The sequence below is a fragment of the Coturnix japonica genome, chromosome 17 (assembly GCF_054131305.1).
Source record: "Coturnix japonica strain WE chromosome 17, WE-NBRP24, whole genome shotgun sequence".
Classification (NCBI taxonomy): domain Eukaryota; kingdom Metazoa; phylum Chordata; class Aves; order Galliformes; family Phasianidae; genus Coturnix; species Coturnix japonica.
Genome location: NC_140679.1, coordinates 2,872,797 through 2,899,793, shown reverse-complemented (window position 1 = coordinate 2,899,793; position 26,997 = coordinate 2,872,797). Strand labels below are relative to the sequence as shown.

At 38.9% G+C, this 26,997-nt stretch overlaps 3 protein-coding genes and 1 long non-coding RNA gene across 4 annotated transcripts in view; 3 read left to right on the top strand and 1 right to left on the bottom strand.

Moving 5' to 3' along the window:
- Positions 1 to 26,997, bottom strand: part of LOC146758031 (rho GTPase-activating protein 32-like) — a 106,164-nt gene that overhangs the window by 24,003 nt on the left and 55,164 nt on the right. The gene's annotated exons all lie outside the window — the stretch shown is intronic.
- Positions 5,200 to 6,906, top strand: LOC146758038 (uncharacterized). Its single transcript, XR_014935246.1, has 3 exons — positions 5,200 to 5,307; positions 5,842 to 6,108; positions 6,753 to 6,906. It is a non-coding gene; the product is annotated as an uncharacterized LOC146758038 (long non-coding RNA).
- On the top strand, positions 8,557 to 16,953 carry LOC146758037 (kinesin-like protein KIF20B). The gene is made up of 6 exons (XM_085518620.1): positions 8,557 to 8,819; positions 10,583 to 10,850; positions 11,347 to 11,408; positions 12,461 to 12,656; positions 15,103 to 16,306; positions 16,747 to 16,953. The coding sequence occupies exons 1-6, from the start codon at positions 8,787 to 8,789 to the stop codon at positions 16,916 to 16,918; spliced, it is 1,935 nt and encodes a 644-aa protein (XP_085374746.1). The 5' UTR covers positions 8,557 to 8,786; the 3' UTR covers positions 16,919 to 16,953.
- Positions 17,621 to 21,436, top strand: LOC146758036 (kinesin-like protein KIF20B). The gene is made up of 6 exons (XM_085518619.1): positions 17,621 to 17,737; positions 18,135 to 18,195; positions 18,435 to 18,560; positions 18,824 to 18,963; positions 20,160 to 20,315; positions 21,242 to 21,436. Exons 1-6 carry the CDS (start codon positions 17,624 to 17,626, stop codon positions 21,434 to 21,436), a joined length of 792 nt encoding a protein of 263 aa, XP_085374745.1. The 5' UTR covers positions 17,621 to 17,623.

Genomic DNA, 26,997 nt, shown 5'->3' with positions numbered 1-26,997 from the left:
GCCTTTGCCCAGTGCAGAGATGGAAGGACTAATGTAGATTTGACTTGATATTTTCCCTTCTAGAATGGGAAGGAGCTCTGTCAAAGTAAAAAAGTGGGCATTACTTCCCAGGGAAAGTAATAAGAGAAGTCTCATTATTCACAGGCGGTGAACTCTCATTTTCTCTCTCAGTCTGCAACCAGGCTGGGTTGCTGTTTCAGTACTGGCTGTTTTATGCAGGAACTCTGCTCCTGAGGTTAATCCAAGTTGTATCCAGGCCCTTCAGAAGGAAAGGGAAATAGCAGCACAGAAATATGGTCTGATTCTGACATAAATAAGTGCAGACCTGGAGAGTTAAAAGGGATTGTGTGATGTTCAAGGGACTTTGAAGCAAAGATGTCCCCTAGGTAAGATTTGTGGCTGACATTCCCCATACATTGTGGGCACACAAGCTAAGGAGAGACTAGTGATGAGCATGCAGAGAAGCCAATGGTTCAGACAGGTTTGTAGTGACACGACATTGTAGAGTTCTGTCTAGTTCTCCTTGGCATAGTTTGGAAAATAAAGATGAGGTGATGGTGGTAACCAGTATGGCTTCATCAAGGTCAAGCCATGCCTGACAAACTTGGTGGCCTTTCATGATGGAGTAACAGCATCAGTGGATAATGGGAGAGCAACTGACATCATCTACTTGGACTTGTGCAGAGCATTTGATCCCATCCTGCATGACATCCTGGTCACCGAACTGGAGAAAAATGGTTTTGATGGATGGACCAGTTGCAGGATAGGGAACTGTCTGGATGGTCACACTCCGAGAGCTGCAGTCAATAGCTCAGTGTCCAGATGGAGGGTGGTGTTGGGACCAGTGTTATTTAACATTTTTGTAGGCAACATGGAGAGTGGAATCAAATGAACCCTCAGCAAGTTTGCAGATGACACCAAGCTGAGCGGTGCTGTTGATGTGCTAGAGGGAAGGGATGCTACTCAGAGGGACCTGGACAGGCTGGAGAGGTGGGCCCTTGGCAGCCTCATGAACTTGAGTGTGGCCAAGTACAAGGCCCTGCACCTGGGTCAGGGCAATCCCAAGCACAGGCACAGGCTTAGAGGAGAATGATTTGAGAGAAGCCTTGACCCTGAGGAGAAGAGTTGGTGTGGAGGGAGGTGTCCCTGCCTATAGCAGGGGGACTGGAACTAAATGACCTTAAAGATTCAGTCAGTTCTATTGTTTTTCTACCCTTAATTTTGCTTGAAAGGTTTTAGAATAAATGAGATTCTGGTTTCCATGAAAACTGTTTGCAGGGAGCTCCATTGTAGCTAGTAAGTCTATCTTTAAGTTCAAGGGCAATAATGCATTGACTGTGTTGAAAAGGGAAATGACTCAGGAATGGATGATGGTTTAGAATAAAACATAATCCTACTTATTTTCTATGCAAATATGTGTAAGGAAAAGATGCTGCACTCAGTTCTGGAAATACCCTGACAAATATATCTCTAGTATTTCACTGCTGGAGATATCAAGATTGTTAAACCACTGGAAGATGTGGAAGTGAATGAATATGGGAGTGCATCTTTTGTCTGTGAGATTTCACACGATGAGGTTCAGACCCAGTGGTACAAAGATGACAACAAGCTGAAGGCTGATGACAACATCAGAATGCAGCAAGATGGTAGGGTGTAAGAGGGGGATCTTTCTCCTGAGTGGGGGGTGGGTTGGAGATCAAGCATATAAGACATCTGAAATGAAGTGAAGAGGGTTCAGAAGCGAGTTCCCCTTTTGTTTTGGGACTGAGGTTTAGGTGGAACAAGTGACATGGTGGGATGCTTAGTGTGGGAAGTGTGATGCTATCCCACCATCCCACACTGCTGGGAGCAGGTAGGAAATGAGTGCAGTTATTTCCAACGTGGGGGTGAACAGGGCAGTCAGTTCACCTCTCCAAAGAGGTTTTGTCTGACAGTGAGTGTGATCCTTCTGTATCAGGTACTTTGAAGGTGACGGTGGCCACATTTGGTCAGTCCTTGTAGAAGCCATGTTTAGATTACACTTTGGTGGGGATGTGGACGTGGGGGAATGGGTGGTTTCATTGACATGAGAGAACAGGCAGTGATGCTGTGAAACCAGATGGATGATGCTCAGCCTGGCCATGTGCCTCAGAGCTCTTTGCTCAAGGAAGCCAAGTGTAGTTGTGGGTTTGCTCTCAAGAGCACAGTTTGGTAGGGATGAGTTGGTGGCTGGACTAGATGACCTTAGTGGTCCTTTCCAGCCTTAGTGACTCTGTGGTTCTCTGCTTCAGTAAAGAGCTACTCGCTGACTTACACACTTGTCCAAGTCAAGGATGCAGCAGAAATAAAATCTGTAGCAGAAAAGGTAGAATCTCGTGCCCATCTTACAGTTAAAGGTAATTATGCTTCTGATGACGATTTTGATTAAATTATGTTATAAACGAGCTAACATCCTTTGCTTTAATGTCAAGGAAGTTAAACACCACCAGGACCTTTCACAGAAATAAAAACTCCTACCTACCTGCCTTTCTGCCCACAAAATATCCAGCTTCTCTTTTGGAATTTACTTTTGCAAAGTAAGACGGATTATTTTCTTAGGAGGTTGATTTTCTACGTTTAGACTTCAGATTTGTGTTTGAACGTTGAGGGATAAAAAACATAGCTTGACCTTTTCTTCATTTTCTCTTGCTGTTTGAAAAGAACACAGGGTTTTGTGGTTTTTTTTTTAATATATACAATGTTAGGGTATATATATGATGTTAAGTGTGATAAAGAAAAGGGAGACATTTGAGTTAGCACACTACTCAAGAGTTCAGTCCCCAGCTTTGCCACTGTTAAAATTATAAGGGCAAGAACTTCCTGGAAAATGAATTTCTCCTAAGTAGAGTCATTACATTTGAGCTACAGAGACCTTTACTAGGTGAAAACTTGTTGTTCAGAGCTAAGTTGCTGTATTTAACCAAAGTAATTATCAATGTCCGTGTTTCAATGAACCTCTTTTCCATTTCGTAATGCGAGGAGTTTGATATTGGGATGGGAAGGTCATGGTTTGATTTAGATGTTGGACTGGGAATCAGAAGATCTGGGCTCTTTTCAGATTGTCAGTCTTATTGTCTGACTTCTTAACAACATTCTTTTCTTTCTATTATTTTTTAATGATGTTTCAAGGCATTCTGAGCTGATAGGTGTAGTGTTCATGTGCAGTAATGCTGACGTGAGTAAGTGGGGTGATAATGTAAGGGTTTTTTACATTCCTTCTAAATCTCTGCTTTCTCTTGTTCCATCCTTCTTAAAGAGCAATCCATTAATCTAGTAAAGGAGCTGTGTGATGACTATGTGACTGAGCCTGAAAAAGCCAAATTTGAATGCGAGATATCCATTCCTTCTGTGAAACCTCCCAAGTGGTATTCCTACGTGGGGAAGTCTAACAGGCTGGCAGAAACTTGATTATGCAGCAAGAAGGCACCATCCACCAGCTGACCATACCGAAAACCACCACTGATATGACAAGCACCATTCAGTTCTCAATTGGCAAATCCAAATCCACAGCCAATCTGCTTGTCAGAGGTAACATATCCAGGCTTTGAAAACACTGCACTGTGCAAAGATCTGTTTGAATAGCTGTGATGTGCTTACTATTCAGATCTACAGAGCTGAGGTTTTGTCCTTGGCTATACCAAAGAAGTCAAATCAGGTGAAATTAATTGTATTTCTTAACTAGACAAGGTTAAGTTTGGTAGCACCTAAATTTGATGCAGTTTGTCATTGATTTCATCTGAAAGAAACTTGCAGGCTTTTTATCTGCTGTTGTCCCCAGCATAAGAGTCTCCATTCACATCCTAAAGTACTTGTTATATTTTCAACTCACTCTTATTTAAATAAAAGCCTCAACAATTGGGAGCAATTTAATAAGCACAGAACAAGAGCTGGACCTTGCATTTGGTAGATAATATACAGTATTTCTTTATAGAAATGTAGTCAATGGCATTCCCTATAGACAATCGTTTGTTTTATCTTTAGAGTGGTTCAAAGAACCATTGTGAACATGACATTAATTGGAATGGAATACACGCAAGAGACTTTCCTCTTCTTCCAATTGTCCTCATCCTTTCTTCTCTTCCACCCCTGCTTTGCAGATTACCATATAGAAATCACCAGGAAGTTGGAGGACAAGACAGCTTTGGAACATCATTCTGTCATCCTGTCCTGTGACTTCAGGCCTTCTCCAAAGGTTGTGAAATGGTTCAAAGGCCACACACTCATCAAGCCCTCTGAGAAGTACAAGATCAAGAGGGATAAGCATTCAGCAGAGCTCAAGATTCTGAAGCTGAAGCCCGATGATGCTGGTGTGTACAAGTGCAAGGCAGGAATTGCAGAGACTGAGGCCACGCTGACAGCTGAAGGTATGAGCAGGGAGGGTGACCTCTTCCATGTCCTATTTCACCTCAGATTTCTCTTCTTGAGGTTGATTTCTGCCGTTCTCTCCTGCTAACTTTATAAATGTATAATCTTCACTGAGAAGATTACACAAAGATCATCTAGTCCAACCATTCTACCACATCCCAGTATGATTTATAGTAACAGTGGTAACAGTTCACCTTGTTTCCCCACAGCCCGCAATGTAGAAGTAACGAAGCACCTGCAGGATGTGGAAATTGAAGAAGAGAGCTCTGCTGTCTTCTCCTGCTAGCTGTCCCATGATGACGAGGACGTGGAATGGTTCCTGAATGGCAACCTCCTTTACACCAACAATTACAACGACATCAAGAACGTTGGCAATTGCTGCACACTGACAATGAAGCAGGTTAAGCCTGAGGATGCTGGCACAGTGACAGTGAAGTCAGACAAGGTATCAGAAAGCGCACCTGAAGGTGATAGGTGGGTCTGATCACACCCCTCCTGGATGTAAGAGATGCTAAGGAGCTCCAGTTCATTCTATTGTGCAGCAATCCTGCTTCTAAAGCTGACCTCTCTGGGGTGAAAAGTCATCAGAGGCTTTCTTCCAGTGGAAGGTTCCATTGCAGCAGATATCAACGAAGGAGGATGGTTTTGGTGTCCTGCCAAAGCATTCCATTGCTTTTTATCATCGTTTTATTTAGCACAAAGAGAGTTACAAGAGCAGTTTCTTTTACTGCTTCAGTAACATGCAGTGTCAATGCTGTTGTCTCCAAGGATTTATGACTGCAGGGAGAGATCATTCAGTGTGTGTTTTGCCTCTGGGATGACTAATGACCAGGCTGTGAGCAACCTGATCTAGCTGTGAATGTCCCTTTTTATTGCAGGGGAGCTGGGCTAGATGGCCTTTAAGGGTCTCTTCCAATTCTAAGGGTACTGTGATTCTAATCTGCTTTCCCCAGCAATTAAGCTCTTTTACTCTATGTGCTCAGAGTTTGAAGGATTTCCTCTTTCTCCTTTCTTTTGCATTTGGTGGAAGTTTTTTCCCCAGTATAAACATCTGATGTGTGAAATAGAAGATAGATAAAAGGAGTCAATAAAACAGGAAAATCAAAAGTGTTCAGCAGCTTATCCTCTTAATCCTGTGGCCTGCTGTATGAGCTCTGCTCCATGTGAGGGCAATGCCAGCTCTCCAGCTTTAGAAGAGCTGCATCCCAATTACTTCATATGATATCAGTCCCACCCAAGGCAATGCAGGCTGTCCCTCCTGTTCCCTGTATTCTCCTACTGATTAGTTCACAATTCCATAAAGTGCATTCAGTCAACACACATAAAACCGCTTTATGTTCTATATTGGTGTCGTCAGTGCTGGTAAAGATTTATTTATCCCTCTTTAAAAATCTGAAAGCAACTGGAAATGTCTCAACTTCTGTATCACATTGTTCTGTTTTGCCCTTTTAATTGCAGAGAAGCCTGCTGTCTTCGTGAAGTCCTTGGATGATGTTTTTGGTGAGGAGCGGGGTGTGATTAAATTGGAATGCGAAGTCTCTAAAGAGAAGGTCAAACCAGTGTGGAAGAGGGACGGTGTTGTGCTCGCTTCTGGCAACAAGTATGAGCTGGTACAGTCTGGGAAGACCCTATGTCTCCTTATCCATGACTTCGAGAAGTCAGATGCAGGTTTCTATACCTGTGATATTGGCAGTGATGTTGCCAAATCAAAGGTCGGCATTCAGGGTAAGTACTGTGGAAAGTAAAGGAGTGCTGAAAGCACATTCAGTGTGGTCACTATGTCTTACACCTATTCCCCCACGAGCCTTAATAGTTTCTACAATAGAAGTGTATTACTGCAATTTAGCACAGTGATGTCTGGAAAATTCCCATTGCTTTTGATGTAAATGTATCTCATTTTGCCATGAAAATCACCAAACACATCAAGAATGTCCTGGAAATATTTCCTTTCTAAACATCCCTAAAATGGAGAAATGGTTTGAACACCAGTAGGGGTAGGATGGTAACAAATTAGCTAATAGAAACATTTAATTTCTTGTCATAGGCAAAACCCTTTTTCTCACGCAGCATCCTAGAGTTGTCCTCTCTGTTAGGTTGTTCCCTCTGTAGCTCATTGAATCTTCATTCTGCTCCATGGACTGAGCTGCTCTAATTGTAGTTCTTCCAGAGCAAAGACAAGAGATTCACGTCTCTTTTTTTTTATAGCTTTCTGGTAATTCTGAGTGGAGAATGTCTTAGAGAATACATCAGTAAGGAATGCAGCCATGTTCTGCAAATCCTGAGTTAAAACACCAGTACTGCTACTCACGTCAGTCACAAATGCCTTTTCTCCATATAAACCTCATACTAACGTATCTCTTACCTTCCAGAGCTGAATAGTGGCATTACCAAACGGCTGAAAACCACTGAAATCCAGGAGGGAGAAGATTGTACTTTTGAATGCATTCTGTCCCATGAAAGCATTGATGAGTTCAACTGGACACTGTATGGAAGCAGAGTGGAAAATGGTGGGCGATTTAAAGCTTCTAACGTGAGTCGGAAATATACTCTCATTATCAGAAGTGTGACTCCTACAGACGCTGGGGAAGTCGTTTTTTACTGCCCGTGGTCTAACCTCCAAAGCCTCTCTGTCTGTGAAAGGTAATGAGATGGGAGAGATTCTGGGGTCTGATTCCTTCAACTGTCTTCTGATAAGATTGTCGTGAGAGCTAACTCATAATATGGTTAAAGTGAATAGCAACCTTCTACTTGAACCTCGAAGCACTGAGAATTTCTCTTAAAAATAAGTAAAAGGACAAAACATTTTACACAAATGTGAGAACTACCCAAAGCACTGGGGTAGTGTTGGCAATGGTCATCTCACTACAGCTTGTTCCATTAACAGTAAATCAGGAATGATCTGTTGAGGGAACTGTGGGAGCAAATATCCTCTAAGTATAAGCTGAAGGGATGGCCTTCACATCATCTAGCTGTACAACAAATTCCTATCTAGAGCATGTGCATCTGAGAGCATCATCCGAGGCTCCCAGTGTGATGAGTGGAGAGAAGAAAGAGGCAGTTTTCAGACATGGTTCATCATCCTCAATTGGGTAGATTTAAGAGAAAATAAATGCTGCCTGGAATTCTATTGTCTGTACTTTGCAGATTACTGCTGGCTGTAGGATGGCGTCTGTTGCAAGTGCCTCTCTAACTTATCTCCAGCATGTAGATGCATGTATTTTGAGAGAGGCATCCTACCATAAGTGTATGTTACTCAAAAAGCATGTTTTCTTTCAGAAAAACCTACTGAGGTTACAAAACAGCTGGAGGATAAGACAGCAGCAGCAGGGCAGGACATCAGCCTGAGCTGTGAGCTCAAAACTGGATTTGAACATCAGGTGGTACAAGGATGGCAAAGCAATCAGAAAAAGCCAGAAGTACGACTTGCAGCAGGAGGGAAGTAGGGCCATTCTGATCATCCATGACTCTACTGCCAAGGACAGTGGGGAGTACCCCTGTGAGACAGAGGACTCCATAACAAAAGCCAGGGTCACTGTGCAAGGTGAGTTGAAAAGCACACTGGGGATGTCATGTAGAGAAGTCGAGGTAAATATCTGCAGCCTGTGGGTGATGTTTTTCTCTTCTGTTTCCTTGAGCAGGATCAATTCTTAGTTTTCAGAAAATATGATGGATTAAAATCTTTTCCTTAAAATAATCTGGAAACTGAATGATTCTCCAGTGTGATGTGGATCTGGGCAGCCTGGTCTGGTGGTTGGTGACCCCTTGGAGGGGGTTTGAAACTAGATGATCTTTGAGGTCCTTTTCTACTCAGGCCACTCTATGATTCTGTGATCATTCTATGATTCTATGATCTTGGGTGTTAGTGAGCCAAGAAAAGATGGCAATCTGAATTAGTCTATATTGAATATGTGTAATCAAAACTATATGCAGTTTATCAGATGAGATCCTACCAGCGCATGTATAATGGTATTGAACTTTCCAGATATCTACTGGAATTATCAAACCGATGTAAATGGGTGGACTCTGTGGTCTTCTTAGACTCTTTGCGTCTCTATGTGATATTCTGAAATGAGGGCAAAGGAGATTCAGGACACCTCTGTATGCTTGGGACTTGTTGGGGTAGCAAATCCCTTTGTCCTACACCCTCATCCTTTTTTTCTTCCTTCCAGAAAAACCTAATTACTTTATCAAGGAACTTTCAGATGTGAAAATTGAAGAAAGTGGAAGTGCACTTTTTACATGTCAGAGCGAGAAAGCCACATCCTTCGTCATATGGAGGAAAGGCATTGATGAGCTCAGGCCTGGCAGGAAATACAAGAGGGCACAGAAAGGACGAGACCTGCAGCTGTGCATAAAAAATCTGGAGAAAAGTGACAGTGACGTGTACACCTGTGACATTGGTGATGCCCAGTCCAGAGCCAAGCTGGTTGTACAAGGTATGTGTGAGAGCCATATGACTGCGCATCCTGTTTCTCCACTACCAAGACATTATCCTGGTAGAATTTGTACATTTATGGCAGGTCTTTGGGGCTGCAGCTGTCTGGCCTGAATAGCGGTTCACAAGCCATGCACAGAGCAAGCTGCACGGAAAGGGAAAGAACTACCGACTAGAGCAGTGCCATTGAGAACTTTATGTATCATTTAAAAACCAAAAATGCTGATGTACGGTGAGGCTGGTGACCCAGAAATCAGTGTGAACTTTCTATCTCTGACCTTTCTGAGTTAAAAATAGTCCTCCAGAGTTCTAGGCAAAAATTCCCTGATGCTGCATTCTGGGTAGTTGTCACGGTTTAAACAAAAATCTACCTGTGTCCGTGACAGGGGGGCCACAGGCAAGTGAGGTGCTAGAAGGAGCTGAACCTCTGTCCCAACTACTTCAGAAGCAGCCCAAACCCCCTCGTACATGGCTAAGATCTCCTTCTCAGTTGGAGTGTAGCACTCCTCAGACCCTTTATATGCTCGACTCCAAAGTCCCGGGGGTTGTCCTTGGGTTTCTCCTAAAGCTCTTTGCCACAAACTCCAAGTGGGACCTTTCTCTCCAGCAGCAGTGTAGAGGATGTTCTTTACATCCTGTCCTGTCCGTACTGGCCCCAAGGCCACGGCACGGGCTATCTCTTGTTTTCTCTGCTCAAAAGCCTGCTGCTGCTCAGGACCCCATGAGAAATTATTCTTCTTCCGTGTTACCTGATAGAGGGGGCTCACTATGTGGCTGTAGTTTGGGACACGCATTCTCCAAAAGACCACTACTCCCAGAAAAGATTGGGTCTCTGTCTTGTTGGTGGGAGGAGAAATAGCAGTGATTTTTTCAATCACATCTGCTGGGATGTGTCGATGCCCATCTTGCCATTTTACACCTAAGAACTGGATTTCCTGGGCAGACCCCTTCACCTTGCTGCGCTTAATGGCAAAACCAGCTTGCAAAAGAATTTGGATTATCTGTTTTCTTTTCTTGAAAATCTCTGCTGCTGTATGGCCCCACACGACAATATCATCAATATACTGCAAGTGTTCGGGAGCAGTAAAATTATTCATGCTTTATATGATGTTATGATGTGGAATACTGATAGCAAAATTACAAAACTATTAAACCATGACACCCTGGTATTTTTCTTTTTTTTTTCTTAAATATTTTCCTTTTTTTTTCTTAAATATTTTCCTTTTTACTATTTAAATGTTATGGGCACATCTTATAGAAACACAAGGCTGTTTACAAAGAAGTGCATGCTGTGTTGCTGTATGATGAGCAAGATACATCTATTCTTCATCTAGCAGGAATAGTTGCTGAGCCTTAAGAACAGTTTCAGAAAGCTTTGGGAATTTGGGCGTTTTCCTTGTTTCTGCAACACAAAATGAAAATTTACGCTGTATACAAAGAAAAGGGGAGTCCGAACTTGTACGTTAAATTTGAAGGAGATCGATCTGGGGTAATAGTTTAAAAAACAAAAAAAAAAAAAAAAAAAAAAGGGAGTGTGGTCATCAAATACTATAAAATATATTAGCTGTTACTAGAATGCCACTTATTTTCCCCCCATACGAAAATATGTGTTGTATGTGAATTTGTGAGGTGGGTTTTGAAGCTGAAATTAAAAACTTCTTGTATGGCTGTCTTCATAGTGGCTATCCAGACTATCTGTAGAAATAACAGCTATTATGTAGTCAGCTATTCACCAGTTTTAACTGATTATAAATTACGTTTCAGGGTGGAGAACATAGCATAGTGCCTGACACCTGTGTTGATCCTGAGGGCATTCTTGATTCTGTGCATTATGATGTCATGGATATTAAAGAGCAAGCTGAGGCAGCACATAGTTCCATTGTATCCCTGGGGGACCCGAAGGAAGATATTGGCTGGTTTGAAAAGCAGCTGGAGAAAACTAACTTTGAACTGATGGAGACCAAAGAAGAGCTAACAGAGGAAAACACCAAACTACTTAAAACTGAAGAAGAGCTGATGCAGAAGAACAAAGGTGAGTTATGCGATGTGAAAGGTAGAAGACAGAAATAGTTCATTAATCTAAAAGAGAAATAACCAGTTTGAGTAGGAATTAGAGGAGATGTTCTACCTTTGGAACCATAGCCTGTAGATAAGTGATAGTTTGTTCCTTGTGTATATTCAGGTTCAGCTATTCCACGTTTTTTGGTTATTTCTTTTCTTTTTTCCCCCCTCTCCTTTAAACTGCAACTAGCAGCTTTACGCTTTCGTAAGTATGGGGTTAAATGTCTATATCTTGATTTTTACTTTTATATTGTAATCTCTACTCTTCTTTATGTCTTGTTGATGCAATGTTTTCGTTCCAAGAAATATAGAAAACTTTTGAATTACTCCCAATAAGTGAAGACCACATGCAAATTAATTAATCTGTTCAAAAGCTACCTAAACATTAGAATATCTGGAAAAAATTGATTACTTAATAAACTATCTATTGGCTACTTATGTAATACAACCTTTTCTGTGTGTTACAGACTTTGAAATGCAGATGATTAAATTGGATGAGTCTGTAGAGCAACTTAAAGAAGCAACTGAGGTAACTTTATCAAGAAGATGTTGTGTAAAATTGTTTTAATACCAACTTGTGGTAGCTTAAAATGCTATTCCAGTAGGCTCCATTAATAGATTTCTTACCGAGCTTAGCTTAACTGAATTTGCCTTTAATGCAGTCCATAAAACTTGATCCTGACTAATGTACTGCGAGCTACTGAATATGTGAAGACTAGCTTGATTAAGTATGTGTGCATACCACTTCTGGTGGTTTTTGTTAATTTTTTGATGTTTGGTAGCCTGAAGTAGCTCTGAAAACATTTATAGTTAATTCTGTCACTCAGATCTCTAACCTTGTAAGCTTAGCAACTTGACCCTTCTTAGTCTTTGACTGTCTGCATCACTGCAACTTAGTATTTCCATGGTATTAAAGCTGACTGTGATGAGTAGTCATGTCCTCACCTATTACTTCTTCCAAGAACAAGGCTCCAACTCTATCTGTGAGATTGTGTGGCCTGAACACTTCTGAAGCTTTTCTTTTCATAAGTTACTAAAGATGAATAATCAGTCCTTGGCAGTGCCAGCATGGCTTAACAATCGTCATCTTGTAAGTAAGGAAGCTTCACTTGTGGTTAAGGACACAATCTAAAATATGCGTGACAGAGCTGACTAAGCTTTAAGGTTGGATTATATCTGTCACGATGAAAGTGACTTTAGCAGCTTAGCAGAAGTGTGATGTGATGAACTTGTATGAGAGCTGACCATTTGCTCTTTGACCATGTTTGTAATTTTGTTGACTTCTTGGAAACAGGAAATTCTTTGATAAACTGGTAAACTCTTGATTGTGTGCAAGTCTTTTACTTTGTAACCTGCTAGGCTCTTGCTTTCCCTTGTATACTCTACCGAGTATTGCACTTGTCATTATCTGAAGGTGTACTTGTTCTGTCTGCTATTGAGATTTGTAACTGATGTCTATAGAGTCACCGGGTAAATAGTTTAGCTGTATGGCTTTGTGTAAATATTTGCCTAGAGAAGATTACTGAGACTTAAGTGCTCCTTTTGTTAAGCTTCAATGTAACTGATCTTATATCAATACAGGAAAAGACTACCTACCATTTAACTACCATTAAAGCAGAACCGGCAGAAGAGAACACTAATAAAGGAACTGAAAGCAGCCAATTTTCAGTGCTTTCAGTTAAAGCACTGAAACAAGAGAAAGCTGAGTTGGAAGTGGGAAGAAAGCACAGTACTGACGAGGATAAGCCTACTGTGGAAGAGCCACCTCCAAAGAAAGGTACAGTTTCTTCCATCCTTGAACAGGGTGTCTTCCAAAACAATAAGTTGCGTCCTATTCCAAATCGGAAGCAAAAGGCTGTGAAGCCCGTACCTTATGGTATAAGGAGAAAAGCCACTGTGTTAAACTGTAAATAGAAGTAACTGTTATGTAAATATCCCTTTTTCAGAAGGTCCTATGCTGTTCATTTTTGAATGCTTAAGAATAAAAGTTTTTTGCACTATTTTTTTCCTTTTTGCTGCTTTTTCCTCATCTGTTGATGCACTTGCAGATTTGGTAATAGTTTTAAAGCAGTTTCTTTAGGATTGTTTCAACTGCTGTTGCTGATCTTCTGAGTAGCATCAGCTGCTCAAGTGCTTTTTTTTGTTTGTTTGTTTTGTTTTTCCTGAAGCAACTATCAAAATTGTTGACGACCTGCTAATTGCTCGCTCATGGGCAATATTTGAGCAAAATGGTTTGGATAAGCTCTGATGCATTTAACTTCACTTCTGGGCACAGCTGAGCATCAGTGTTCCTAGAATTACGGAAGGCATATACAATGTAGAAGGGAAAATCTAAAACTTAGCTGTAGTCCCTTCCTTTCTTGTATTCCTCTTGCAAAATATGTGCAAGGGAGAAAGTCAAGGCCTTCTTTGGATGAGATGCTGTTCTTGGATGATTTGTCCCTGCTGCCTTTATTTGGCATAAATATTGAATTCTAATGTGACCACTGAATGGCATCACATATAAGCATCTTACCAGAGACTGAGGGAGGGATGTGGACTCCTCCATACTCCAAATAGTAGTGGGTTTGTTCTAATCATATGACCAAAGCTCTCATTTAAAAATTAATGACAGCAATGCTCCACATAGGAATTAAAATGGGTAGCTGATAGTCACAATGTCAGCATGAAGTTTTCTGTTAAGAAGTACTGAGTATTCAATCATGTTAAAATTTTCTTCTATTTGTGAGTATTAATAGCGTCCAATTTCAAAAACTGCATAATATATATTCTTTAGCTATGTTAATATACACAGTAGAACAATGAGCACAGGTATGTTGTGCTGGTTCTTTTGTAGAATTAGTTATATAAGTAGCACGAGCAAAAGTGTTTTAGGAGATGCTAGGTTATCTCAGCTTCAAGTTCAGGGTATTTACACCATTCTCTGAGCTTTTAGGTCTTGTTTCCTATGCTCTGTAATAATGCTTTTTCCCTACTTCTTGTGTAAGGAGTTTCTAGACTGAACATTACACATCTTCTCCCTAGTCTTATTTATCTTGCTTTAGTGTTTGCTTGTTGTTTTCAGCATAAAGTGTTTAGATTACTTATAAATCGTATTCCCCTCACTAGTGTTGCTGGGAGCAGCAATCAAAACCCAAAACCTGGTTTGAGGTGGAATATGCCACTGCTGTTTCTTCAGTATGACTTTTAAATCAGTTGAGGGCTGTATATAAAACTCCTTAGATGAGTTAAGAGGCTGTTTCCATGCAGTACATGTGAATCTGTATGTAATGCAGGCTGCACGTGGGCGCTATAAAATTCTGCATTTCTGTAGTTGTAGTAATAAAAGGACTGTACAAGAATCACCATGGAATATATTGTTGTGGTGACCCAATCCCTAGTAAGTCTTGACTTATATTTATTTTTCTAATACTGAAAGTATGCATATTATGGAATGGACATAACTGGATTCTAAAGCAGTGATGAAATACAGCATAAGTCGCTTTTGATAGAAAGAAAATGCATGTGATTTTAGCTAATTGCTCACCAGTTAAAGAAAAAAACAGCCCCAAGCTAATGGAATATTTATGGAAACTTGAATCTGCAAATTTGTACAACTTTATGAGTGAACTTTATATGCAAAAGAGTAAGTGTGGACAGAAGTAGGAATCCTCATATTTTGTTTAGAGATCAACTGAATAAGAGAGACAGATATCAACACTTAAGTGATCAACTTGTCCAGAGTTTTATCTTTCTTTTGAAAGTAAGAGGACTGTGAGTTTGAATGAAATTTCTTAGAGAACTTTTTATCTACAATTTAGATGTAGATGGAGTGATTCCTGGCTGCCTTATAGGGATTGCTGAAGCACGGAAGATAGAAAGAATATAGCTGTGAATTATCTATCTCATTCCCATGTTTCTTAAATCTAATTAGATTTTCTACTGGTGTGGAGTGGAAGGTTTGAGTAGTGCCATGGTAAAAGTGTTCTTCCAGACTGAAAACCTTTTGCTGTTAATTCTGTATAGAAATCTGAGGCACCTGATTACGTGTCCAGAGAACTTTAATTCCTTCACTAGTATCAAATACTATGTGATGTGAGGGCATGGCTTGCATATTTGTGACAGTTTTTCACTTAGAAGTTGCTACTTGGTGTTGTGAACTGCTATGTAATAATGATTTTAATCAATCTGAGCTACATTCCTTTTCCCTTTTTTTTTTTTTTGTTTGTTTGTTTGTTTTACAGTAGTTGTAAATGAGAGAAAGAAAAAGAACACTGTAGAGCAAAGGACAATTGAACACATGAAACAAAAGTGCTCCGTGCACCGAAAGGAAGTACTAGCACTGAGGGAAAGAACTGAAATCTTGGAACGTCATTTAATTGTGCTTGAAGAACAATGCAGAAGAGAAAAAAATAAAAAAGAAGATTTCAGTAAGCAGGTAACAAGCCTGCGTATTCAGCTTTCTTTTTCTGAAGAAACAGCTGATGCCCTCCGTGAACAAATTCTGCAGGGTCAAGCTGACTATCGGGAAATTGCTTCTGAACTGGATGAACAGAAATCTATAAATATGACACTAGAAAACAAAAATGCCCAACTAACTAACAACATAGAAGTTGCCAAAGAATATATAATTGATAAAGTGTCACAAGTAAAAGAAATGTGGACCAAATTAGATGAATTATACAAATGTCACTTAGAGTTTCACGCCATCGGTACTGACTTTGTCAGTGTAAAGGATTCCTCAGACTGTGAAAAAGATGAGACAGGGACATCTCAAATTAGTTCTGCATGCATTCAGTCACAGACTTCTTCCATCTCAGATCTTGTGCAGGACCTCTCCTTTTACTGTAGTCTTGAAAGGATTTGGGAAGTATGCAGAAGTATTGTTGATGTTTCCTCACAAAAAAGTCAGCACATCAAAGCACTGCTTCAAGACAATGAAAACCTAAAGGCGGGACTGAATAATGCTGAATATCATAATCGTCAACTTGTAATGAAGCTATGTGAGATTACAACTCACACTAGTCAGGAAGATGATCTTGTGAATCAGTTACATGAGCAAATAGAAAAGAAAACTCAGGACTTTGAAGAAAAGACTGCAGAAGATCAGAGAGTGATTGCACAATTTCAGGAGGAAGTTGCCAACTGTGAGGTAAAAATAAGAGAGCTTGAATATCGCCTGGAGGCTTCCAAGACAATGGAAGACAATGTGTCAAAACTCAATGAATTACTTAAAGAAAAAGAATCTATTATTGTTAATCTGGAGACAGTTACAGCAACTCTGCAGGAGAAGTCTGCAAATGCAGACAAAAAGTTTGAAGAGTTAAGTAGCAATGAAGCAAATCTGATTCAAGAAGTTATGCAGCTGAAAAACAGCTTGGAGCAGATGAAACACTCTCTTCGGGAAAAGGAAAAGAGTGAAATGGAGAAAGTGCAACGTATAGAATCGTAAGTAACCACTGAGTTAACTTAGAGCCCTTTGAGAATGAACTAGAGTTAAATATAGTTAATGAGAACATCCCTTCGACTTAATGCATTTGCATGCTTATCAATGGCCAAACTACTACTTTAGGATGCTTTGGTATGCTACTTGAGTTCCAAGGGAAAACAGGAGTGTGCAAGGAAATGAAGAATAATATGGGGATTTCTGGTGGTTTTGTTGTATATCCCTCAGAATAGCATCTGAATAATTTATTGCTTCAGAATCTGATTATGAGAAGCAAGCTGAAATTCAAAAGTAATTGTTTAAATCTTGTCACTGGTCTGGATAGATTTAAGAGTCTATTTACAAATAGAAGCCAACAGGCAGGGCATGGATTAAGCTGTAATTGCTGTTTCCATGAGATGTGTAACAGTAATGTTCTTTGTCTCTTTATTTTTAACATAAGGCTAGAAAATATTCTTTCTGAGAGTTCTGCCCTTGTACTGAATTTGAAAAAAGATTTGCAGAGGAAAGAAGAAGAGTATGCAGATCTAAAAGACAAACATTCTGATGCCGAGAAACAAATTCAGCAAGTACAAAGCGAGGTTTGTAGTCAACTGAGCTATTTTTTTCTGTAAGATTATGCTTGGCTTTCTGCTGTTAAAACTTCTCAAACTTTAACTATGAAGCTGGAAATTTCACACTAGTGTGGCTAGCAGCAAATCTTAGGTAAAGTTGCCATTGAAGCTCTAGAGGGGACCAGAAGTTAAAACATGGTTTCACATAGATAATGAACAGAGGAAAGTAAAGTAGGTTGGTAGTCTGGAATAAGGTTTGTGAAGAGAATAGCTAATCTGCCTCTGGAGGGGACTTGTTATTATCTCTACGTTACTGGTGACTTGCCATTGGTATCCGTGGTAACTCCAAAGCCTAAAACCTAAGTCTTGTGAAAAAACGCTGATAACTGGGAAGAAGAATGCTATTTACTTGAAGAGAAATAGACTAATTTCCAGAGGCTCTTTAATATAAGCATGTATATTTTTTTTCTTCAATTTCAGCTTCAGTGATGTTAATAGTTAAAATTTAATTATTACACAAGTAGATATTTTAAAACCCATTTTGCAGGATCTTAGTCTGAAAGTTTATTGGGTGTGCTTGGGGTGGAAAATTGAAGCTTAAAAATGAATTCATGTCTTCCTTGGTAACCTTGCACTTGCTGTCGTTTTCCTACTCAGCACTTGTTTGTGAATTCCTCTTTATTTAACAAAGAAGTATTTGGCCAGGTTGGATTACAGAAGTCTTTTAATGAACCGTGAGCTGTGCTTACATTACAGGTGTCCACGATGCGTTCTGTGGAGGAATCCCTCAGGAACAAGATGTATGAACTTGAAAGGATTATTAACTATTTTAAGGATGAGCTGGATTATAAAGACTTCTATATCCAACAAATTAAGCAGGTATTTTACTTGCTCTTAATTTTTATTAAATGAATGATGCAGGTTTTCCAAGCAACAGGAAAAAGGTCAAAAAAAAAAATAAATTGGAGCAAAATGAAAGTGGCGAACTGAAATTAGTGGTAGACCATGAAAGATATTCAAATAATTAGTCACTACAGAGCACTGGCAGATTGTTTTCAATACAATAATCTGCGTAGTAAATACATATGTAATACATGCATATAACCTGATCTTGTTGAGTGACATCATGATATGTTAATTGAAATGTCTTACCATAAATTCTTTTTATCAGCTTTAGTCCTTATTTATGCTTTATGAAAAGCTTATTAATTCTAGGCTGTCTTAAAGATTCTGCTTGTTTCTACTGTGTATGCTTTTCTTTCAACATGAAATATAGGAGCTGGTGGAAACTGAGAGGATGGAAGATATCTCCAAAGACTATGACCAACTATGTGACGGTCAGCCATTATTTGTGTGTGTGTGTGTGTGTGGAATATCCGTGTAAATGTTGTCACATTGCTAATGACTTTGAGTCTTCTGTGTTTCGATTTTAAAACATATCTGCATGTATTTGTATGTAAATATTTCAATGGAGATGCTCTATTTCTTTTAAAAGAGCTTTTGGTCATGGGAGAATCTTGATTTGAGAATAATGGGAGCTAGTAGGGAGTTCATCTGTAAATTTTCAAACCTTCAGATCTGTGTGCAAGGGATAGAACAATTGAAGTTATGCGGATGGCATTAGAAGAACAAGAGGTAACGCAGCTTGAACAAGATGAAATGCTTCAAGCTCAGTTAGAAGAGAACCAAAAATTAGCTTCAGGTAATCTTTCCAGGGAAAGGGAGCAGGGATGCAAAAGGGGTTTAGACGTACTGTGATAGCCACTTCCATTTTCATGTGACTGTTACTTAGGCATTAACGTTCCATAGTAAACAACAACTCTCTTGTAGTTAAAGGCTTCTGTTATTTCTTTATGTCTGTAGCAGATAAAACCGAAGCTGCTTTAGTAAAAAGTCATTGGTGTGGTATTTCAAATATATATTTGAAATGACATGCTATCTAACCTCATTTTGTGTATTGAGTAGAACTGATTGCATGGAAACACAAATACAGTGAACTGGAATACCAGAGCAATAGTGACTGGCAGCAAAAGAACAACGAAAGTGATAAGGCAAATTTGAATGAAAACAGTACAGAATTAATAAAGCTGCAAAAAGAGCTGGAGGTAACTTAACTTCAAAGTTGTAACTTGATAAAGTAAACTGTTATATTGATTACAGAAACTTCCTGTAAAACCTGCAGTGCAACATGCAATAGGGACCAGGTGCAGCTTTTTTGTGGTACGTTAAGAATGGCATCACTGATGCCCCCATAGTATAGGAAGTGTAGCCTTCCCTACATTATGCTGCCATGAGCAGTGCTTCTTTTGCTGGCCTCTGAACAGTTAGTTGTCTTATCCCATCTGATGTTATTTTATGTTGTTGTTGTTTGTTTGTTTTTTTAAATAAAAGTAGTGGGCTGGCAGTGGGAGTTTTCTAAGTGAGTATACAATAGGTTACATCCACTCTGTTAGTGGAATGGTTCTGAGCTTCTTTCCTCCTTCACCTTGAGTAAGCTTATTCATGATATTTTTTTTAATGCGCAGAGCCAATTCACTTTTTCAAGAAGAGGGGAAAGTTGAACATTCATTGCTTCATTCTATACCACGTCAATGTGCTATAAGCAGAGTATACTTATACAATTGTTGTTTGCAAGAAAGGAATACTAACTCAAAGCAAATTGTAACTTACGGTGTATTTGTCAAAACTGTTTTCTGTTAGTTGCTTGGGCAACTAATATAAGCTATCGAAATCATCATCTAACTTTATCACCAGGAAGCCTTTTTTGTTGGGCTGCGGGTCTACTAATTTTCCTTGGTTAAAAGACTTTTATTTTTTCCAAGCAGTTTCTCAGGTGCTCTGTCCTATATATGAGAATGTCTGCCAGTAGGTTTGATAGGAAAGGAGACTACTCCTACAGTGTAAACTGTGTTGCTTTTCTTTGTCTTTCAACCCTGAGGGAGCTGCAAGTTTTTCTACAACTGCTGCAAGGCAGCGTAAAGTGTTAGAAGTTTTTAAGTTAAAAGAGTTTTTCTTATACTGACTTTTGGTGTAAGTTCTGTAAAGCTTGTGTGAACATTTATAAAGAAAAAGAGATGTTTTATGGAGGCTCTCCAGTCTGAATAAGAAATACTGGAAATGATTATTTTTTAATGGAAAAGAACTAATGATTATCCAATACCTGCCTTTGGGAATATTCTGTAGTAAAAACTGCTAATGTTTCTGTTATCTTGCAGAAACAAGTCTATTTAATGATGACCTGGCTTTTAAGACTTTTATTCCTTAATGACTCACTATTTCATTTTTGGTTTCTTTGAAATAGGAAAGTGAGACTAAGTATCAAACTGATAGAAAAAAGTGGCTGGAGGAGAAAGAAGAGCTCCTAAATCAGATAAAAGAAGCTGAGAATCTTCGCAAGAAAGAAATGAAACAATTTGCTGAGGACCGACAACATTATGGAAAGCAACAAGCAGAAATCGTAAGTGATGAGGTCCTGGCAGAGTTGTCTGGTGCCTGTGGTTTGGAGACAACTACATACCAAGTATTAACAGTAAGGGTGCATAAGAGCAGCTTGTCCAAGTCCCCTTGCTTTCTTATGCGCCAAAGCCCATATGAGAACTCTTGATTTGGAAAAGGAAGGATTGGGGGGGCCACAAAAAGAAAGATCTTTCATAAGTGCATAATGAAATGTCACGTATGTGGGACAGCAATAAGAAAATTACAGTTGAAAAATAGATCACTATTTAATGAGGCTAAGAAAGTATTTTGTACAATAGCTTTTGTTTGTTCTCTTTTCTGCAAAGCAGAAGGCCTTTAAGCCTTTATAAGGAAGAAAAGGCAATTGAGTTTCTAAAGAAACCCCACAAACTTCTCTCCAGATACTGAATAAAAATACTTGGTCAAACGGCCACAGTTTTGCTCCTTTATCACTTTCCAAATAGTGACTGATAACAAAGTCACTTGAGTTACTTGAGCTGTTTGCTGGGCTCTTGTCATGTAACTTCTTAAACATGTGAATCTGTACATTCTGCAAAGCTTTTTTTACATCTGGAAGTAGTTAGTCCCGACTTTCTGGACCTGCAAGCAGCATAGAAAGATGTGAGGAGCTTAGTATTATTATCACTTTGTGACTTTATTTTCCTAAAGCTCATTAGTAATCATTAAATGAGCAAATTGAAGTTGTTAAATAATACTAATATTTTTTCACAAGGAGAATAATGTAGGTTGTCTAATAGAAGCATGGTTTTGCTTCTGTAAGTTTGTAGTGCAACTAGTTCTAGAGCTCCTGTGGATCTTGAAGAGATCATACATTTACTAAGACTGTAAAACGGTGCTAACTACCGAAGTGTTAGAACAGTTCAGTGTGTAGTAGGTGATGTTCACTGTTCATCTGTTCTTCATTAGGAAAGACTTGTTGCCCAGCTGGACGAAAAGGACCGTAATCTTCAAAAGTGGCGTGAGGAGAGAGATCAGTTAGTAGAAGCTTTGGAAGAACAGCTCAAAAGTTTGGCTTTAAATGAAAGCTTGGAGCAGATGAAACACTCTCTTCGGGAAAAGGAAAAGAGTGAAATGGAGAAAGTGCAACGTGTAGAATCGTAAGTAACCACTGAGTTAACTTAGAGCCCTTTGAGAATGAACTAGAGTTAAAAATAGTTAATGGGAACATCCCTTCGACTTAATGCATTTGCATGCTTATCAATAGCCAAACTACTACTTTAGGATGCTTTGGTATGCTACTTGAGTTCCAAGGGAAAACAGGAGTGTGCAAGGAAATGAAGAATAATATGGGGATTTCTGATGGTTTTGTTGTATATCCCTCAGAATAGCATCTGAATAATTTATTGCTTCAGCATCTGATTATGAGAAGCAAGCTGAAATTCAAAAGTAATTTTTTAAATCTTGTCACTGGTCTAGATAGATTTAAGAGTCTACTTACAAATAGAAACCAACAGGCAGGGCATGGATTAAGCTGTAATTGCTGTTTCCATGAGATGTGTAACAGTAATGTTCTTTGTGTCTTTATTTTTAACATAAGGCTAGAAAATATTCTTTCTGAGAGTTCTGCGCTTGTACTGAATTTGAAAAAAGATTTGCAGAGGAAAGAAGAAGAGTATGCAGATCTAAAAGACAAACATTCTGATGCCGAGAAACAAATTCAGCAAGTACAAAGCGAGGTTTGTAGTCAACTGAGCTATTTTTTTCTGTAAGATTATGCTTGGCTTTCTGCTGTTAAAACTTCTCAAACTTTAACTATGAAGCTGGAAATTTCACACTAGTGTGGCTAGCAGCAAATCTTAGGTAAAGTTGCCATTGAAGCTCTAGAGGGGACCAGAAGTTAAAACATGATTTTGCATAGATAATGAACAGAGGAAAGTAAAGTTGGTTGGTAGTCTGGAATAAGGTTTGTGAAGAGAATAGCTAATCTGCCTCTGGAGGGGACTTGTTATTATCTCTGCGTTACTGGTGACTTGCCATTTTTATCCGAGGTAACTCCAAAGCCTAAAACCTAAGTCTTGTGAAAAAACGCTGATAACTGGGAAGAAGAATGCTATTTACTTGAAGAGAAATAGACTAATTTCCAGAGGCTCTTTAATATAAGCATGTATATTTTTTTTCTTCAATTTCAGCTTCAGTGATGTTAATAGTTAAAATTTAATTATTACACAAGTAGATATTTTAAAACCCATTTTGCAGGATCTTAGTCTGAAAGTTTATTGGGTGTGCTTGGGGTGGAAAATTGAAGCTTAAAAATGAATTCATGTCTTCCTTGGTAACCTTGCACTTGCTGTCGTTTTCCTACTCAGCACTTGTTTGTGAATTCCTCTTTATTTAACAAAGAAGTATTTGGCCAGGTTGGATTACAGAAGTCTTTTAATTAACCGTGAGCTGTGCTTACATTACAGGTGTCCACGATGCGTTCTGTGGAGGAATCCCTCAGGAACAAGATGGAAGAACTTGAAAGGGTTATTAACTATTTTAAGGATGAACTGGATTATAAAGACTATACTATCCAACAACTTAAACAGGTATTTTTCTTGCTCTTAATTTTTATTAAATGAATGATGCAGGTTTTCCAAGCAACAGGAAAAAGGTCAAAAAAAAAAAAAAATTGGAGCAAAATGAAAGTGGCCAACTGAAATTAGCGGTAGACCATGAAAGATATTCAAATAATTAGTCACTACAGAGCACTGGCAGATTGCTTTAAATACAATAATCTGCATAGTAAATACATATGTAATACATGCATGTAACCTGATCTTGTTGAGTGACATCACGATATGTTAATTGAAATGTCTTACCATAAACTCTTTTTATCAGCTTGAGTCCTTATTTATGCTATATGAAAAGCTTATTAATTCTAGGCTGTCTTAAAGATTCTGCTTGTTTCTACTGTGTATGCTTTTCTTTCAACATGAAATATAGGAGCTGGTGGAAAAGGACCATAATCTTCAAAAGTGGTGTGAGGAGAGAGATCAGTTAGTAGAAGCTTTGGAAGAACAGCTCATGGGGGGAGTGGATGACAAAACGACCAGCGTTACAGATTTTGTCCCTAAATAATGTCTCGCTTTCTCTCTTTTGGAGGCAGAATACTGCCTGAGACTGTTAGTGAGACCCAGTAGGGTGTATCTGAAGATCACACAATGAATAGATGTTACTACCTTCCCACACTTGTGCTGTGTTTCAGCTTACGTGTTCATGTGGCGTCTGAGCTTGAGGTTTTACACTGTAACTTTAGAAAACTCGAGATATTTTGGAGGTCTAATGCATAGCCTAATCTTTACTCCTTTTAAATATTTACAGCCTAGGAAACAACAAAGCAAAACTAAAACTGGAGAAAGTATTCCATTAAGATGCAAAGCTGAAGACAATTATTTGTCACGTCGATGTACTAGGAGCCTCACTTCATTAAATGAATCTGAGGTTAGTATGAAACTTCAGATCTGAAAATGTTGTGATTGTATTGCTTTTGATAAGGAATGAGTAGGAAAAGATCTCATGTTCTCTAAACAATTCCCAAGTTTTAATTTATTTATCCCTTTCAAGGTGATCAGATCACCTGTTTTTATAGCCTTTGATAGGAATAAAAGCTGTTGAAACAATTGTGTGATGAATTTTTGTCAGGTGCTGTTGAAAACTCTCCTCATGTTAATGCTTATGAAGTGGCTCATGATTAGATAAGTTACTTGGAAAAAATTCATGGAGCCACTGAAACGGGCACAGCAAATTGAACTTATTTTCTTCCTCTGCAGGATTTCTGGATATTGTTTTGTTAGCAGATGATGTTAATCATTCCTATCTAAGTTTTTAATTGCTAACTTTCATAAAATAGCAGTTACATATATTTTAAAAACAAAGTATTTATTAACCAACTTAATTCTTGGAAATACAGTGGGTGGTGATACTCCATTCAGATTCTTAGCAGAGCCTGATAAAGTGGCTCTGACTACTTTTTGTCTTTCTACAATCTTTGGTAACTTTTTGAGAGGAAGAAGACTCCCCTCAGGGGGTCGGAACAGTGTAAGTAGTAAAAGCTGCTAGTCTGTGTTTGGGACACTGGAGTTTGCTAGTTACTAGCAGCAGTAGAAGCAGCCATCTACCATTTTCTGATGTCCCCAGCAGCCTGTCTTCCATGTGTTCAACCAGCATCTGAACTCATTTTTGATATGCTAGCTGAATTCCTGCCATAGAGAAGGAGGAGTCCAGGTGATCTCAGTTCTGACTTTGTTGTTCCTGTTGAGAAAAACAGGATTGGGTGGATTGTGGACAGTAAGTGCTGCTGGGGAAATGCATACTGACATTTCCCTGTCACTTAGCTGTGCATTTGCTGCCATTTGACCATGAGCAGGTACATGATAGCCTTCAGCTTAAGTACGGTGTCATTGCTTGAATGTCTGTATTCTCTCCAGGGAAAAGATAGCAATGGAGTTCTTTAATGACTTGTACTGGGCTTGCACCTTGCCAGCTGGACCTTACTTATGTAAATAACATCTCTAGTGTAGAAGAGGAAGGGCAAATTCCCTAAGATTAAGCTGGAAGTTAATCGAACACTTGAATCAAATGCTCCTGTTCCTGCCCAGTTCTGACGCAGCAGAGTTGAGATGAAGAAAATCGTGTCAGTTCTACCACCATTCTCTATTAAAAAAAAGTGTAGTTGTCTGTGCCCTTGAGAAAAAATGACTTGTAAAGTATCAGGCTCAGTTTAACATGGAGAACTTTTTTTGTGATCATAGATTGGAAATAATTTTAAATGTAACAAGTTCTAGGAAAGAAGGGTAAAACTCTGCTGTAACTGAAATAGACTCCTTCTGTTACAAGTGTTCTTACAGCAGGAAAATCGAATGCTTACATATCCTTTTCCAGATGCTTTATAGCTTTTTAATCTCATGGCTACCTTAACACTTGCACTTAAAATTCTTCTGTGCTATCAGGAGCATTTGGAAACTGTCCTCGACTCTTCTGGAGTGTCCGCAGAAAATGGCAAAACTAGTCGGTTCCCAAAACCGGAGCTGGAAATCCCACTGACACCTCTGCAACCTGATAAGACGGAGATAAAGCAGCACGGCAGCATGATACCTTTAGGAGTGAAAATGCCTAAGGCAAAAAAGAAAAGAAGTGATGACATGGATGAGGTATGACCTAGACCCAACAGAAAACAAAATATCTGATGCCTTTTTACCATTCTCATTTAAGCATTAAAAAAATGCTATTTCTACCTCAGTAAAGTAGTTGAAGAATTTAATCAATGAACTGCTTTAATGAACAAAACTAATAGCCAAGCTCAGTGATAATGGTTTAAGAGAAGGGAATTTCTCTTAACTCCATTGTGTATTTTCTTTGAAACCTGTAGACATAAATCAGCTTTTTAGACATCATCAGATGTCTAATACTGATATCTTAATGTCCTGTTTTTATAATTGAATGCTTATTTATTATCTGATTTACAGTGGAATAGTTACCACTAGCAGATACTTCCCTACTATTAGCAAAAGTGTTAAAAGTGTTCACTTTTGTGACATCAGTTGTTCTTTCCAAAAGAATCATGGCTGAAACTTGTCTTATTTTCCCAGGATTTTGTGAAAAGTGAGAACACGAAAAATACAAAATCTGTCATGGCTTTTAATTCACCCTCTGCAAGTGACGAGAAAATGGTTGGTTTTTGTTCTAGTTTTGAAGCTAGCTTGGGACTTCCTGTAATTGTGTGGTCACACGAAAGAAGCAGTGTCTTATCCTTATGTGTATACCTGAATGGGAATCTTACATGCTTATGAGCTCTTCCTATTAAATTCCATAAGCTAACCAAAGGGCAAGTCAGTCTGTCCCCAGAGCGTGTCATGGCTGTACTGTGTAATGATTTGGAGGGAAGGATATTGCACATTGAATAGTTGGGAAGAGAAGCTTTAGTGTATTATCGTGTGCTTTTGTAAGTGAAGCCCTTGTATTAAACTAAGGTTCATATCATTAATATGCATGGCAGTTATTAAAAACAGATGTTCACATGTGATAGCAGTATCCTTGGCATGGTCAGAGTATGAGTAGTAGATTTTTCCCATCTGTTGTCTTCTGTTTTGTATGTTTGTTTGTTTTATGTAATTAGAACAGCTTATGTAAGAAACAACTCCACAGCTTGGGGGCTACTTTTAAAGAAACTACTGCCTTATTAAGAAACTTTAAGAAACGTATGCCTTGAAATAGCTGAGATTTTGACAACTCCCTAAAGGGTATAAAATTGTCTACATTACTTGCCGTCGTGGTATCATCAGCATAATGAACAGAGGTGTCAGTAGTAAAGCTCAAAATGTCAACTTAAAGTAACGTTGAACTAAAATGAAGTTTAAACAATGCTCTTGTTTCACATGTTCACATCTCTGTTGAACAGAAATCCGGAAAAGACTACTTCCTGAGAAAGCGAGTACATGCTTCAACACTGACTAAAAAGAAGGATGAAACACTGCAAAAAGTTGGAGATTTTATTCAAAGCTCTCCTTCTATTATACACTCTAAAGGTTGGTGTAGAATAAGTTTTATTCCATGTTTTCTAGACATTGTAGAATGGCTTGTTTCTGCTGCAGGCTATTAATGTATGTGTTCTTAGACTTGTCTGCCATGTTAAGTTGTCCTTTGATTTATGAAGTAAATGCATTTATTCGTCTCTTCAGAGA

Bases quoted from the DNA above. Each gene is read 5' to 3' on its own strand.
- LOC146758037 (XM_085518620.1), top strand. From the start codon at position 8,787: ATGCCCAGTCCAGAGCCAAGCTGGTTGTACAAG. The intron at 8,820-10,582 runs GTATGTGTGAGA...ATTACGTTTCAG, and splicing joins AGCCAAGCTGGTTGTACAAG to GGTGGAGAACATAGCATAGT. The intron at 16,307-16,746 runs GTAAGTAACCAC...TTTTAACATAAG, and splicing joins AAAGTGCAACGTATAGAATC to GCTAGAAAATATTCTTTCTG.
- LOC146758036 (XM_085518619.1), top strand. From the start codon at position 17,624: ATGCGTTCTGTGGAGGAATCCCTCAGGAACAAGATGTATGAACTTGAA. The intron at 17,738-18,134 runs GTATTTTACTTG...CATGAAATATAG, and splicing joins ATATCCAACAAATTAAGCAG to GAGCTGGTGGAAACTGAGAG. The intron at 20,316-21,241 runs GTAAGTGATGAG...GTTCTTCATTAG, and splicing joins GAAAGCAACAAGCAGAAATC to GAAAGACTTGTTGCCCAGCT.